Raw genomic sequence first — 16,851 nt, forward strand, 5'->3', positions numbered from 1 at the left:
GAGACATACAAGATAATCAGAGGGTTAGATAGGGTGGACAGGGACAGCCTTTTTCCAAGTATGGGGATGGCAAACCCGAGGGGACACAACTTTAAAGTGAGGGGAGATAGGTATAAGACAGATGTCAGAGGTAGTTGAGAGTAGTAAGATTATGGAATGCTTTGCCTGCAATGGTAGTAGATTCGCCAACTTTAAGTGCATTTAAGTCGTTATTGGACAGGCATATGGATGTGTATGGAATAGTGTAGGTGGGATTGGCTTCAGATTAGTAAGACAGAGCGGCGCAACATCAAGGGCCTGTACTGCTCTGTTATGTTCTATGTTCATGTAGTGGACAGACATTTACCCAAAAGTCATTCCTTAAATTTATTTTTCCAATACCTTCAATCTAAATGATAGAACCTAATGCTGTAATTAGCAGTACTTTCTGCAAAGGTGTTTACTGTTGAAGGCACAATTTTAACATGCTGGCTGTGGAAGATGCATGAGCATATAGGAAGTTTCTTTCAGTGCAATGCTTTCAGTGTGAATATTCCCTTTTACTGCAGTGCTTCTTTGAGTTTCCATTGGTTGTTCTTATTAAAGCTTCACTATTTGATGTTCAGTGCCAAGATGACAGTGTACTAAAATTAGATCTGATGATGTTCTGTGTACTTTTAAAAATGTACCAGTGTTTTGAATTTTTACAATGTGTACCTAACTATGACCATTTAATGTGTTGCCATGTGAATGTGTTTTACTGCAGGTGATGTCTCAAAAGATCCAACTGAAACCCTGTTACTTCTGTATGAGTTTGAAGCCAGAGCTAAGCTGAATGATCCCAAGATAGAGGATGTATTGGAGCGAATGTTGCAACTTCAAAAGATAGAGCCCAAAACACTGGAAACCTTGGCATGTAAGTATCCAGAGTTTCAACCCTGATGAACATTTTGGCAAAGTCTCTCATGGATGATTATTGATTTATAAGGTAGAATAAATAATACTATATAGTAAAACAACATTAATGTGCAGGGTTTCAGTGCACATATAGGATTGACTGGATTGCTACAAGGAGTACCGACACACCTAATGTAGGCCTGATATGAATCTCTAGTCTAATTGTTGTTTGTCAAGCAATTAATGCAAATATTTCTGTCATGTTTATTCAGAGAATAACAGCCCTCTTCAAATAATTCAGTATATATTGTTATGAAGATGCTTTATATTTGATATTCCCTGGATGACTTAGGTTTTGAAGGATTGTGGTAAAAGAAACTTACTTTGAGTTTTGTGGACATACATAGAATCATGCAGTGCAAAGGAAGCCCCAATACACTACTACCTACACTTGTCCTACCTTCCTGCACTAGGCCCATAGCCTTGAATGGTTTGACATTGTGCTCATCCAGAGTTTAAAAATTTTAAACCTTTTAACGATTGAAGTTTCCTACCTCACCAACTCCACCAAGCAGTTTATTCCAGACTCCCACCACTCTCTGAATGAAAACGTTTTTCTTCCCATTCCACTTCCTGCCTTTCACTTTAAAATTATGCCTCCTTCAACCAAGGAGAACAGCTGCTTTCTGTTCACTTATCCATGCCTCTCATAGTCTCAGACACCTCCTTATAGGGTCCTCTCTCAACCTTCTGTGCTCCAAAGAAAACAACCAGAGCTTATCCAGCCTCTCTTCATAGCCGAAATGCTTCATCCCAGGCAAAGTCTGGTGAAACTTATTTGCATTCGCTTCACTGCAATCGTATCTTTCTTGTAATGTTTTGACCAGAAACTGTGTAGACTACTCCAGCAGTGGTTGTTGTGTACACTTTCAACATGGACTCCCTTCTCCTATACTCTATGCCACGATTGATAAAGACAAGCATCCCATATGCTACCTTAACTACCCTGTTAACTGTCCTGTTACCTTCAGGAATGTGGCAAGTGGCCCAAGATCCCTCCTGTGTTCCTCTGAGTTTCTTAGTGTCTTGCTATTCGTTGAATATTCCTTGTCTTGTTCCTTCTTCCAAAGTGCATCATCTGACTTTTATAAGGGTTAAATTCCATCTGCCAACTCATTTATAATCTCCTACAACCTAACACCTTCGTTCTCCTCACTGTCAACAACCTGGTCAATCTTTGTCATTTGCAAACTTATCACCCTCCCCCACATCACATCTGCATTATGTATGATTATCATGAACAATAAATAAGGGACACAGCACTAAGCCCTATGGTACATCACTGTACACTGGGCACCAGTCATACAAACAGCCAATGCCACCATCCTCTGTCTCCTGTCACTAAGCCAATTTTAGGGCCATCCTGCCAGGTTACCCGAGTTCCCATGAGTTTTACCTTTTTTTTATCAGTTTCCCATGTGGGATCCTGTCAAAAGCCTTTTCCATGTCCATATAAACTACATCAACTGACCTACTCTCATTCAAACACTTGGCCACTTCCTCAAAGAATTTTACCAGATTTTGCCATGTTCCCTTTGTCAAAGCATGCTGATTATCCGTGATCAAACTTGCCTCTCTAAATGGAAGTTAATATTCTCTACTATTTTCTCCAATAGTTTCCCCACCACTAATATTAGACTTACTAGTCTGTCATTCCCTGGTTTATTCCTACCACCCTTCTTACAAATTGGAACCACATTAGCTGTCCTTCAATCCTGTGGCACTTCCCCTCTGGCCAGAAATGATTTCAAAACTTGGGTCAGCGTCCCTGTAATTTTTGCCCTCATCTCCGAAAGAAGCCTGAGATATACCTCATCCCGAAATGGTTTCTTCAGAGGAAGTCATTGAAAGTTCACTGTGAACAATGATTTTTTTTTCCCCAACAAGGCTTCCTGTGAGTCATATGACTAGGGATAATTGCAAGCTTTGCCATAAACCCTACTGGGCTGTGTGTTGAATCATGACTGGCTTGGAGAACTTCTGATACTATTAAGTTAGATTAGATTACTTACAGTGTGGAAACAGGCCCTTCGGCCCAACAAGTCCACACCAACCGCTGAAGCACAACCCACCCATACCCCTACATTTACCCCTTACCTAACACTATGGGCAATTTAGCATGGCCAATTCACCTGACCTGCACATCTTTGGACTGTGGGAGGGGACCAGAGCACCTGGAGGAAACCCACGCAGACACGGCGAGAATGTGCAAACTCCACACAGTCAGTCACCTGAGACGGGAATTGAACCCGGGTCTCTGGCGCTGTGAGGCAGCAGTGCTAACCACTGTGCCACCATGCCGCTCACTGGAGAACTGGAGAGCACCTATTAAAAATCAGCTGAGTTGGAGAGAATTTTACCATGAACAGGTGCCTGTCTCAATTCTCTCATTTCTGAAATGAAAATTCTCTAAAACAGTCCAGGGTGGAACCTATTTATTATTTTGAAACAGAGTATGGAAAAATATCTCAAAGTTTTATTTGATGAGCAAGCTGCGTTTGTAAGACACCTTGACCACATGCTCGAACATCAGAGCAGCAGACTCCAGAATATCCTTTGTAAATCCTTTTGCCTTCAAGATTACCTCATTGGCCAAAGTGCTTAGTTCTTCAGAAAGGCAATGTCTTCAGGGAAATTTTCTTTACTGTTTTCCTGAATAGAATTTGTGTGTGTTTGCACATGAGTTTTGGAGATAATTAGAAGGATATGCATTTATATTTCCATATTATTTGACACTGTCTGTTAGCCAATTCTTGCATTGTTGTTGATTAAATTTTGATAATCAGCCCATATTTGCATTAAATAAGAACTCTCATAGACAGATCTTTTTGTTTAAAATCTGATGTGGATAAGGTACTTAATTAGTCATCTCAGTAATTGGAAGAAGTATTTTTTATGTTTATTTACAACCCAGAGAGTATTGGAATGAGAGCAACATGCATTCCACTAGTCTCAGTTGTAACAATGTGCGGCATGTCAGTGCAATATGCATAATATATTAGTGTTGTTATTTGTTATCATAGAAAGATGTTACTTAAATGATGAATAAAGTTGTTACCTAGTTACCGCCCTAGCCAACACTTAGTGGCTCAGCACAAAAAGGAAAAGAGTCAAGTCTGTATCAACGATTGATTTTATTGTTAGTTAAAACAGACATACAGTTCAAATTGTTTGGTTAGGAAAGAATTAAAAGCAGGCATGCAATTTTTGCAAGACTATAATGTATGCTTGCACCCACTAGATTTCTCAGACGTTCTCTGAATAGTCACAGAATATAAAGGCTAATACTCAAAAAAGAAGTTGATGCTGGCCAGGGATTCCTTGGGTCCTCAGTGTGGTCTCCACATTTCCAATGTCGGGCCTCCACTTTGACAAAGATTGCTTGCACACCATAAATCCTTCATTGTTATCCTTTTTCTTTAAATTCCTGAACTGTGGTGTTTTTCTTTCGTTGACTCTGGCTCATTCTGCCAAGCCTGTGTCCTTCTGTTAAAGGCTTGAGCCCAAGGTCACGGATAGCATAATCTCATTACTCTTCCACCAAATAAGAATTTATACCTTATGTCACTTACCTTGCTTTGCTCTAAGCCACGCCAGGTCCAACTAGTTCCACTCAGCAAGAGCTAGTGGTTGGGACTCTGATTACTTGAATTCACAAGCTCCTGTTTTTATGTGTGAGCAGCACCTGGCCAACAATGTGAGATGCTAACTTGCCAAGATTCTTGTAATCTAACAGGATATTGTTTCTCTGCCATTTGGTATAGTCAGTACGGCATAGAAGGAGACTATTCTGCTTGTATGTATGTATGCATGCATGCATTATGATCATCCAGTCAGGCAGCATCCGAGGAGCAGGAAAATCAACATTTCGGGCCTGAGCCCTTCAAAGAATCCGGGCTCTGGCCCGAAACGTCAATTTTCCTGCTTCTCAGATGCTGCCTGACCTGTATGCTTTTCCAGCAGTACATTCTCGACTCTGATCTCCCGCATCTGCAGACCTCACTGTCTCCATGTCTGATCATTCACCAACCTTGGCAGTTTGGCTAAAATTTGTAAATGCCAATAATGTGATCATTGCAGAGCAAATAAAATAAATCTAATAAAATCTAAATTTGTGGTGAACCTATGGAATTCGTAGTCACAGAAAGCAGTCAAGGCCAAAACATTTTTTGATTTCAAGAAAGAGTTGGCTATAGCATTTGGGGCTAAAGGGATCAAAGGTTATGGGGGGAAAGTGGGAACAGGCTATTGCATTGAATGATGATCCACGATCATAATGAATGGTGGAGCAAGTTTGAAGGACCAAATGGTCTGTGCCTGCTCCTGCTTTCTGTATTTCCAATGTTATGTTCAATCCTCATAATGCTAAGAATGCAGAAACGTTCTTTGCATAGGAAGCCCCAGCTCATCTCAGATTCTTAGTTTATATGGATCCTAAATGAATTTTCGGAGATTTCAGTACCAGTGTATTTGTTATCTTCATTTTGATTTTTGAGCATGAGAGAGGTCAGCTAGATAGCTTGTTCTTAATGAGGCTTTCTCTAGCTCAGCTGTTTTTAAGCAAGCTTTATTCCAATAGAACTGAACATATGTCAAGCCAGTCCTATTCAAAACAGCAGGGTTCTACAGCAACGCTAGCAGTTAGTACCCATCATGTGATTTTTAGGAAGCCTCTTTATTACCTCTTTTAAACCATTTTAACTTTGAACACCAAACTTCAAATAAATCCTTTTTCCACAATCCTTTAAAACTTTAACTCTCCAAGCACTATTAATTATAATATCATCACTCTTGGAGAGGTTAAATGCTATCTAGCAAGCAGCACTGGGACAGAGCACAATACATAAGGAACTCTTGATCCCTGCACTCCTTGAACTTACTGAATTTAATTAGCTTTATTGTCATATGTACTGAAGTGAGTACAGTAAAAAGTTTACAAGCCATTACCTATGATGCCACCTTAGGTACAAGCTAAAGATTTTTCCATACAAGTTCTTAGCAAAATAAAGAAATCAAAAGTCCAGCATTACAGTTGTTAGAAATAAATTAGACAATAGAGGAATAAAAAATTAAGACCAACAGTCCTTCAAACCCGGTCCATGATGGCATATAGCATCGAGTCTGCAGCAGACTTTGACCATGCTGAGCTTCATCACTAGGCCAGAAGTCCAAGCTGAGGGCATACCAGGCTAAAAGACTACCGTAGGCCGCTAAATGACCACTACACAGGGCAGCTGAGACGAGAGATTGCCGCACTGTCTCTACTTCTCATGATTTTGTAGACCTCAATCAGGTGTCCCCTCAACCTCTGTATTTCTAATGAAAATGATCATAATCTACTCAACCTCTCTTCATAACTAGCACCTTCCATACCAGGCAACATCCTGGTGAACTTCCTCTGCATCCTCTCCAAAGCATCCACATCCTACTGGTAATGTGGCGACCAGAACTCTACGCAGTATTCCAAATGTGGCCGAACCAAAGTCCTCCGCCACTATAACATGACCTGCCAACTCTTGTACTCAAGACCTCCTCCATTGAAGGAAAGCATGCTCTATGCCTTATTGACCACTCTATCGACCTGCATTGCCACCTTCAGGTTACAATGGACCTGAATACCCAAATCTCTCTCTACATCAATTTTCCCCAGGGCTTTTACATTTATTGTTGTGTTTGCTGTAGAATTGGATCTTCCAAAATGCATCACTTTGCATTTGCCTGGATTGAACTCCATCTGCCATTTCTTTGTCCAACTGCTCAATCTATCTATATTTTGCTGCATTCTCTGACACCCCCCTTCACTTCTACTACTCCATCAATCTTAGTATCATCTGCAGACTTGCTGATCAGACCACCTTATACCTTCCTCCACATTATTTATGTATATCACAAACAACAGTGGTCCCAGCACAGATCCCTGTGGAACACCACTGGTCACAGTTCTCCATTTTGAGAAACTCCATTCCACTACTACTCTGTCTCCTGTTGCCCAGCCAGTTCTCTATTCATCTAGCTAGTATACCTTGGACCCCATGTGACTTCACTTTCTCCATTAACCTGCCATGGGGAGTCATATCAAATGCCTTACTGAAGTCCATGTCTATGACATCTACAGCCCTTCCCCTTATCAGCCAACTTTGTCACTTCCTCAAAGAATTCTATTAAGTTGGTAAGTCATAATCTTCCCTGCACAAAACCATGCAGCCTGTCATTGATAAGTCAATTTTCTTCCAAATGTAAATAGATCCTATCCGTCAGTCTCTTCTCCAGCAGCTTCCCTATCACTGGCATCAGGCTCACCGGTCTATAACTACTTGGATTATCCTTGCCGTCCTTCTTAAAGAAGGGGACAACATTAGTAAATCTCCAGTCCTCCGAGACTTCATCTGTGTTCAAGGATGCTGCAAAGATATCTGTTAAGGCCCCAGCTATTTCCTCTCTCGCTTCCCTCAGTAACCTGGGATAGATCCCATCCAGACCTGGGGACTTGTCTACCTTATTGCCTTTTGAAATACCCAACACTTCCTTCTTCCTTATGCTGACTTGAGCTACAGTAATAAGATATTTATCCCGAAACTCAACATCTGTCATATCCCTCTCCTCTGTAAGTACCGACGGAAAGTATTCATTAAGAATCTCACCCATTTTCTCTGTGTTTGGTGGCGTGGCCTCCTTTGATGAGCTGAGGGAAACAGCATGCCCATTAACACCTCTAGATCTCTGTCTGCAAAACTAACTGGCCTTCGAGCGACTAGTTTTCCAAGCAGTTTACTAGCTTTTCTTTCTGGGCCATGTTGTCAGTGGTGAGAATGTGTGAGCACATTGTGAAAGGCAGTTTCTGGCTTGTACTGCCTGAAGTGCTGTGGAGTTTTGTGCTAGCAGCCTGAACATTGCAATGCCCTGACAGTAGCAAACATATCCACCACAATTAAAACACAGCTGCAAGAGTCAGGTGCTGTAGAGGCTAGTTCCTTAACTAGTGAATTGAAGGTTGCACAAGGAAAGTTTGGAATTATGGCAGGTCTCACCAAAGAAAACCGGCATAAAATGGAAAAGTTTAGCCTTTATTTTCAGTTCACGTGTTTTTAGTTTTCACAACAGCCAGAAATTTTCCAAGAGGTTGTACTGTACACGGTGAGCAACCAACCCCCATTGTGATGATAGCCCTATCCTCCATTAGTTGGCTGGAACATTTTATCTGCCAGCTATCCATCCAAAGTCGAGCCTGCTGACCACTTTCTCATTCAACCAGGTCACTGTGTCCAAGTCAATCCTTCAAGACTGGACCTCAACCCAGTCCACTGCCACACTGTTGAATTGGTGCAGGCTACCTTAATTGTTGAAATGGATGTGTGTGGTGACAGCAAGGAGCAGCTGGAAGCCACTTAGGCTGTCCTAGTATAGGTACTCAGAGTGGCAGCTTAAGCTCATGCCTGCACCCACCACCGAGTTAGCCAGGTTTTTTACCTTAAAGAAATGTTCCCAGATCAAACCAGATCATTTGCCAGCCTTTGCCACCAGAGCATTTCTCATCCTTATAAAGAAGATTCTGGCATCTTCCTTTCTAAGGTGTTGGTTCAGATGCAGTTGAAGGTTTTCATCTAGCACTTGTTTTCAGAGTTGTTGCCGTGAATGGAGAGGAAGGCATTAAGTAGCATTTTTTCATGAGGTTAATGTAAGGTACTTTTTAAAACTTTTCTCTGATGACAAAATTGTTTGCATTTAGCAAGTTGTTGTTTAGCTCATAGAGTCATACAGCATGGAAGCAGACCCTTTGGTCCAACCAGTCCATGCCGAGCATAATCACAAACTAAACTAGTCCGACCTGCCTGCTCCATACCTCTCTAAACGTTTTCTATTCATGTATTTATCCAAATGTCTTTTAGACGTTGTAATTGTAAGCAGATGCACCACTTTCTCAGGAAGTTCATTCCACACACAAACCACCCTCTGTGTAAAAGATTTGGCTCTTTATCTTTTTAAAATCTCCTCTCACCTTAAAAATGTGCCTCCTAGTCTTGAAATCCCCCATCCTAGGGAAAAAAGTGACCATTAACTATCTATACCTCTCATTATTTTATAACTTCTATCAGATTGCCTCTCAACATCCTACATTACAGTGAAAAAAAAGGTCCCAGCCTATCCAGACTTTCTTTATACCTCAAACCTTCTATACCTAGCAACAACCTGGTAAGTCCCCTCTGAATCCTCTCCGCCCTGATTACATTCTTCCTATAATGGGAACCAGAACTGGACACAATATCTCTGAAGTGGCCTCACCAATGTCCTGAACAACCTCAACATGACTTCCCAACTCGTATACTCAGATGAGCAATGAAGGCAAGCGTGCCAAATGCCTTTTTAACCATCCTGAATATATGTGACGCAACTTCAAAGAATTATGTACCTGCACACCTCGGTCACTCAGTTCTATAACACAATCCAAGGCCCAACCATTAATTGTGTAAGCCCTACCCTTGTTTGTTGTACTAAAAGACAATACTTTGCATTAACCAAATTGAATGCCAACCACCATTTTTCAGCTCATTGACCCATTTAACCAAGATCCCTTTGGTTAAATCTTCACTCTGTCCAATGCCACAATTTTGTGTTGTCTGCAAACTTACTAACTATGCCTTCTGTATTCTCATCCAAATCATTCATATAAATGACATACAAAGAAGACCCAGAACTGATCCCTGTGGAACACTGCTGGTAACAGGCCCCCAGTACGAAAAGGAACTCTACACCATGACTCTCTTGCCATTAAACAAATTATGTATCCAAATGACAAGCACACTCTGAATTTCGTGTGACCGAATTTTACTAATTAGTCTACCATACGGAATCTTGTCAAAGGCTTTACTAAAGTCCAAATAACCCACATCTGCTGCTCTGCCATCATCAATTGTTTTGGTAACTTTCTCAAAAAATTCAGTCAAGTTTGTGAGACAGTTTTCCTCGCACAAAACCATGCTGACTATTCCTAATCAAATTTTGCCTCTCTGAATGTCCATAAATTCTATAATAATTACCCCCAATAATTTACCCACAACCGAAGTCAGATTCACAGTTCCCTCATTTCTCGTTACAACCTTTTTTAGACAGAGATACAATATTAGCCACCCTCTAATCATCAGGCACCTCACCCATAGTAATAGATCATGCAGATGCTTCTGCAAGGGGTTTTGTAATTTTCTATCTTACTTTCACAAAGTTCTGGGATGCATTAGATCAGGTCCTGGAGATTGATCCAACTTTATATCTCTATGACTTACTGAACTTGCTCTTCTGTAATGTGAATTGCTTTTAAAACTTCAACGTTTAATTTTCTGCATTCTGTCGACTCCATTTCTTTATCCACCAGAAAAAACTATTCAAAATATTCATTTAGTATCTCTTGGCGTTCAACACAAAGACTACCTCTCTAGTTACCCTCTTGCTCGTTATCTATTTGTAGAATCTCTTTGGACTATTCTTATCCTTATCTGCCAATTTTATCTCATATCCTCTCTTTGCCTTCCTGATTTCTCTCTTAAGAATGCTCCTACACTCTTTGTATTGATTAAGAGATTCAACACGTTAAGCATGCTAAATTTGTTGTGGTACAAAGTCAGTAATCCAATGTCACTCCATTTACTAGATAATCTGGATAACAAATTGAACTGTACCTTAGATGAAGTTGTCATCAGTCTTTGGATATGTACTCTCTCTCCACTGGAGGAAGGATAATGTTTCTTTTTCATTTTTTTGTAAATTAAAGCATTAGCCATGGAATCTCCTGCTCACTACCCATCAGTTTGTAAAAAGGCCTTGAAAATTGCCTTCTCTCTTCAGAAGAAGCAGCCTGATAAAGATGTGATACGATGCAGGTCAGTAGCCAAGCCAGAGGAATATGCAGTCACATTCGAATCTGTTAACTAATACAATCCTTCTCTATAGTTGAAATCGTTAAGCATTACCTGTGTTTCATTAGTTTATCTTTTACATGGTTATTGCAATTCTCTTTGAATTCTCCGGCTGAATAATGACACCACTACCAAGATCAGCAGATAAAATAACAGACAGATGAAGACATTCAGGTCGATCTACAGTCACATGTAATAGCAATTTCATATTACACTATATACACACACACACACACACCCTGAATCACCTGAAGGAATGTGATCTCCTGGGAGATTTAGGAAATTAGAATTTTGTTTTTTTTATTCATTCATGAGATGTGCGCATCTCTAGCGAGGCTTGCATTTATTGTCCATCCCTAATTACCCTGGGCAATGAAGTGTCAGCCACTATGATGTGAATCTGGAGACACACACAGACCAAACCAGGTAAGGATGGCAGTTTCTGATAACCAGCAATGGTTTCATGGTCATTGTTAGACACACTTTTTTTTCCAGATTTTCATTTAATTTAAATTGCACCATCTGCCATGGTGGGCTTTGCGCCTTGGGCTCCAGGAGGGATATGGGCTGGTTGCTGGTAGGTGGGACGAGATTGGGTTGGGATATCTGGTCGGCATGGTCTGAATAGTCTGGCAGTCATTTCCAAGATGTCTTTGGCTAGCGTTTCTGGACGTGTTTTGTCTGCTTGTTTGGGTTTGTTGCTAGGCCACTTTTGGAATACAACATTCAATTCTGGTCTCCTTGCTACAGAAACGATGTTGTGAAACTTCAAAGAATTCAGAAAAGGTTTGCAAAGATGTTGCAGGGGTTGGAGGGTTTGACCTATAGGGAGAGGCTGATGTTTCTTTCCCTAGAGCGTTGGATGGGGAGGGGTGTCAATATAGAAGTAGATGAAATGTCTGAAAATGAACCTTCCAGCTCAGCGAGCAAACCTACATCCAGAAATTTATAAAATCGCGAAGTGCATGAATATGGTAAATAGAGTGGGGAGTCCAAAACTACAGGGCATCGAGTTGTACAGCACCGAAACAGACCCTTTGGTCCAACTTGTTCATGCCAGCTAAATATCCTAACCTCATCTAGTCCCATTTTCCATGGCTCATATCCCTCTCAACCCTTCCTATCCATTTACTCATCCAGATGCCCTTTAAATGTTGTAATTGTGCCAGCCTCCACCACTTCCTCTGGCAGCTCATTTTATACACGCACCACCCTCTGCGTGAAAATGTGGCCCCTCGAGTCACTTTTAAATGTTTCCCTTCTCGCCCTAAACATATGCCCTCCAGTCCTTGATTTACCCACCCTTGGGAAAAGACCTTATCTACTTCTCATACCCGTGCCCCTCATGATTTTATAAACCTCTATAAGGGCAGCCCTCGGCCTCCGACGCTGCAGTGAAAACAGCCTCAGGATGTAGGTTTGCTCGTTGAGCTGGGAGGTTCATTTCCAGACATTTCGTCACCCTACTAGGTAACATCTTCAGTGGATTCTGGATTAGTGGTGCTGGAAGAGCACAGCAGTTCAGGCAGCATCCAAGTGGGCCTCAGGCGAAGCAGTGTACATGATTCCTGCTTTCTATTTATATGTTTGGGTTTCTTTGGGTTGGTGATGTAATTTCCTGTTCTTATTCTCAGGGGTTGGTTAGATGGGGTCTAACTCGATGTGTTTGTCGGTAGAGTTCCAGTTGGAATTCCATGCTTCTAGGAATTCTCTATTTGGCTCGTCCTAAGATTGATGTGTTGTCCCTGTCGAAATGGTGTTCTTCCTTATCTTCTTTATCCTTATCTGTAAGGATACTAGTGAGAGAGGTTCATGTAATTTTGTGGCTAGTTGATGTTCATGTCTCCTGGTGGCTAGTTTTCTGCCTGTTTGTCCAATGTAGTGTTTATTCCAGTTCTTGCACGGTATTTTGTAAATGACATTAGTTTTGGTTGTTGTCTGTATAGGGTCTTTCAAGTTCATTAGCTGCTGTTTTAGTGTATTGGTGGGATTGTGAGCTACCATGATGCCAAGGGGTCTGAATAGTCTGGCAGTCATTTCCAAGATGTCTTTGGCTAGCTTTTCTGGACGTGTTTTGTCTGCTTGTTTGGGTTTGTTGCTGAGAAATCAGCGGGCTGCGTTCGTTGGGGACCCATTCTTTTTGAATACGCAGTATAGGTGATTTTCCTCTGCTCTGCATAGTTCCTGTGTGCTGCAGTGTGTGTTGGCTGATTGAAATAATATTCTGAAGCAGCTTTGTTTGTGGATGTTGGGATGATTGCTTCTGTAGTTCAATATTTGGTCCATGTGTTTTGTTTTCCTGTAGACACTGGCTTGAAGTTCACCATTGATTGTTCGTTCTACTGTGGCATCTAGGAATGGCAGTTTGTTGTTGTTTTCCTCCTCTTTAGTGAAGTTTATGCCAGTTAGAGTATTATTGGTGGTCTTGAAGGTTTCCTCTAATTTGTTTTGTTTAGTGATGACAAAGGTGTCATCCATGTAGCGGACCCAAAGCTTGGGTTGGATGGTTGGCAGAGTTGTTTGTTCGAGTTTCTGCATTACTGCTTCTGCTAAGAACCCTGATATCGGAGATCCCATGGATGTTCTGTTGGTTTGTCTGTAGGTTTTGTAGTTGAAGGTGAAGCATGTGGTAAGGCATAGGTCCAGTAGCTTGACGATACTGTCCTTGCTGATGAAGTTAGTGGTGTTTCGTGTATGTGTCTTTGGGTCTTCTAATAGTGTAGTCAGTGTTTCCTTGGCAGATTAATGTTGATTAATGTAAACAGGGCTGTTACATCAAAGGAAACCATTATTTCATCCTCTTCTGTCTTTGATGGTCTTCAGGAATTTTTGGGGTGGAGTGGAGTGGATACAGTCTCAGTCTATTCAGCCTCTCCCTATAGCTCAAATTCTCCAACCCTGGCAACATCCTTGTAAATCTTTTCTGAACCCTGTCAAGTTTCACAACATTCTTCCAATAGGAAAGAGAGCATAATTGCATGCAGTGTTCTATAAGTGACCTAACCAAAGTCCATTACAATTGCAACATCTCCTCCCAACTCCTATATTCAATGCTCTGACCAACAAAGTGAAGCATACCAAATGCCTACTTCACTATCCTAGTCACTTGCGACTCCATTCTCAAGGAACTATGAACCTGCACTCCAAGGTCTGTTTGTTCAGCAACACTCCCCAGGATCTTCCCATTAAGCATGTAAATCCTGCTCTGATTTGCTTTTCCAAAATGCAGCACCTCACAGTCATCTAAATTAAACTCCATCTGCCAATCCTCAGCCCATTGGCCCATCTGATCAAGATCCCATTGTACTCTGAAGTAAACTTTTCCGCTGTCCACTGCACCTCCAATTTTGATGTCATTTGCAAACTTACTAGCTATACCTCCTATGTTCACATCCAAATCATTTATGTAAATGACGAAAAGCAGTGGATCCAGCACCGATTCTTGTGGCACACCACACCCCACCTCCTCCGGTATGAAAAGCAACCCACCACCACCACCTTCTGTCTTCTACCTTCAAGCCAGTTGTGTATCCAAATGGCTGGTTCTCCCTGTATTCCATGAGATCTAATCTTGCTAGCCAGTCTACCATGAGGAACTTTGTCAAACGCCAAACTGATGTTCATATAGATCACATCCACCATTCTGCCTTCAGCAATCCTGTGTGTTACTTCTTCAAAAAACCCAATCAAAATTGTGAGACATGATTTTCCACACACACAGCCACGTGGACTATCCCTAATCAATCCTTGCTTTTTCAAGTACATGTAAATCCTGTCCCTCAGTATTCCCTCCAACAACATGCCTGCCATTGATGTCAGGCTCAGTGGTCTGTCGTTTCCTGGCTTTTCGTTACCATCTTTCTTAAATAGGGGCACTACGTTAGCCAACCTCCAGTCTTCCGGCACCTCACCTGTGACTATCAATGATACAAATAATTCAGCAAGGGGCCCAGAAATCACTTCCCTAGCTTCCCACAGAATTGGATTTAAGGTGACAGGAGAAAGATTTAAAAGTCACCTAAGGGGTGACTTCTTTCACGCAGAGGGTGATGCATGTATGGAATGAGCTGCCAGAGGAAGTGGTGGAGGCTAGTACAATTACAACATTTAAACGGTATCTGGCTGGGTATATGAATTGAAAAGGTTTAGAGAGATTTGGGCCAAATGGTGGCAAATCAGACTACGTTTATTTAGGATATCTGGTCAGCATGGACATGTTGGACCGAAGGGTCTGTTTCTGTGCTGGACATCTCTATGACTCCTCTCAAACTCATTTATGTGATCAAAACATGTCTTGAAGATCACTTTGGACTGACTTCTTGAAGGCCCTCACCTTTTTAATGTGGCATCAGGTGTATCCAAAAACACAGTCACCTGTCATTTTAAAGAATGTATTGACGTGACATCGACTTTGAAAGGTAACACCTATTAAAGAAATCCAGTGTCCTTAGAATGAACCAGCTGTTAAAGTCTAACCTGGATATAGTCGCACATAACTTGAGCTGAAAATGTGTTGCTGGAAAAGCGCAGCAGGTCAGGCAGCATCCAAGGAACAGGAGAATCGACATTTCGGGCATCAGCCCTTCTTCAGGAATGAGGAAAGCACATAACTTGACACTTGACATAAAACAGAAAATGCTGGAAATACTCAGCAGATCTGGCATTATCTGTGGCAAGAGAAATAGTTACTGGGTCAAGTTTTAATCCTCAAAGCACATAGTGAGAAATGCAATTGGCTTCATGTGCCTTTACAGGAAATACCAGCTCCAGCTGAGCAATTTTCATTGTTATGGCTTGGGTTCTGGCTGGCTTTGGGCTAGCCGACCCCAGAAAAATATTTAGACATAGCCATAGGGTGGCACAGTGGTTAGCACTGCTGCCTCACAGTGCCAGAGACCTGGGTTCAATTCCCGACTCAGGCGACTGACTGTGTGGAGTTTGCACATTCTCCCTGTGTCTGCGTGGGTTTCCTCTGGGTGCTCCGGTTTCCTCCCACAGTCCAAAGATGTGCAGATCAGGTGAATTGGCCATGCTAAATTTGCCCGTAGTGTTAGGTATGGGGGTAAATGTAGGGGAATGGGTGGGTTGCGCTTCGGCGGGTCGGTGTGGACTTGTTGGGCTGAAGGGCCTGTTTCCACACTGTAAGTAATCTAATCTAATCTAATCTAATCATAGGCTTCTGGTTCCAGCATCTGCCTCTTTAGAGGACTCACCTCAGTGCTGTGAGACTTCATTTCATTAGTTTAAAAACAAAACAAAGGTCTTCACTCTTCTCTCAACTTTCACATAGTCTAGCAATGCCACTGAAACATGTGCTAATTATCTGTCATTCCTGTAGGCCAAGGTGTGCCTCCCAGTCACTCTCCATGGTCCATCATGCCTCTATTCAAAGGTATGAGCCTCTTCCCACCCACCCACGGACCCTCTGATGTATGTGACACAGAGCGCTTTAAAACACTGCGTCAACTCTGCAAAAGTTGTGGGGATATTGGGCAACATCTTGGGAATGCCAGATACTGGCAAGCAAACTGAATCAGCCTAATATTTGGGAAACTCACAATTTGCTCCCAGTCACTATTTTTAAAAGTCTCCCACATAAAGTTGACTCAGTCAAAATCTAGTCCAGTTGTTCAATTTGGCGATCTTACATTTAAACCAGAAACAGATAAGAATGAAGAAGCTTTAACCACATACTGAGATTGGGCTGGGTGTGGTTATGGGGTGAGACAGAACAGAAGGTGTGTGATTGATTGAAAGGAGAAATTAAATGACAAAATGGGCAAAAAATAGTGATTGTTACAATTTAAATTAGAAAAGACTAATATTGCTGAGGTGAAAATAGGTAGAACAGAATCACTCCAAACAGCTTCTATTAAAAAAAATTTGCTCTTGTGGTTATGATTTGAATTTGTGTAACTGACTGCAACTCAGCAAGGTTATTAAGTAACTTACCAAACAAGAGGTATTGTTCCTTGAATGTCTATTGATCTTCATTGGAGCAATGCCA

At 41.6% G+C, this 16,851-nt stretch overlaps 1 protein-coding gene across 6 annotated transcripts in view; it reads left to right on the plus strand.

The window, feature by feature from the left end:
* The window catches only part of tex11 (testis expressed 11), a 254,948-nt gene that overhangs the window by 195,010 nt on the left and 43,087 nt on the right, over window positions 1–16,851 (plus strand). For all 6 annotated transcript variants that reach the window (XR_011964123.1, XM_072595189.1, XM_072595187.1 and 3 more), the window contains 2 exons: window positions 746–895; window positions 10,700–10,808. Coding sequence is in view for 5 of the 6 variants with exons in the window: in XM_072595189.1 (XP_072451290.1) it covers window positions 746–895; window positions 10,700–10,808 (259 nt within the window). In the remaining variant the exon portion in view is untranslated. The remainder of the gene's footprint in view (window positions 1–745; window positions 896–10,699; window positions 10,809–16,851) is intronic.

Source organism: Chiloscyllium punctatum, chromosome 25, assembly GCF_047496795.1.
Source record: "Chiloscyllium punctatum isolate Juve2018m chromosome 25, sChiPun1.3, whole genome shotgun sequence".
NCBI classification, from domain to species: Eukaryota; Metazoa; Chordata; class Chondrichthyes; order Orectolobiformes; family Hemiscylliidae; genus Chiloscyllium; species Chiloscyllium punctatum.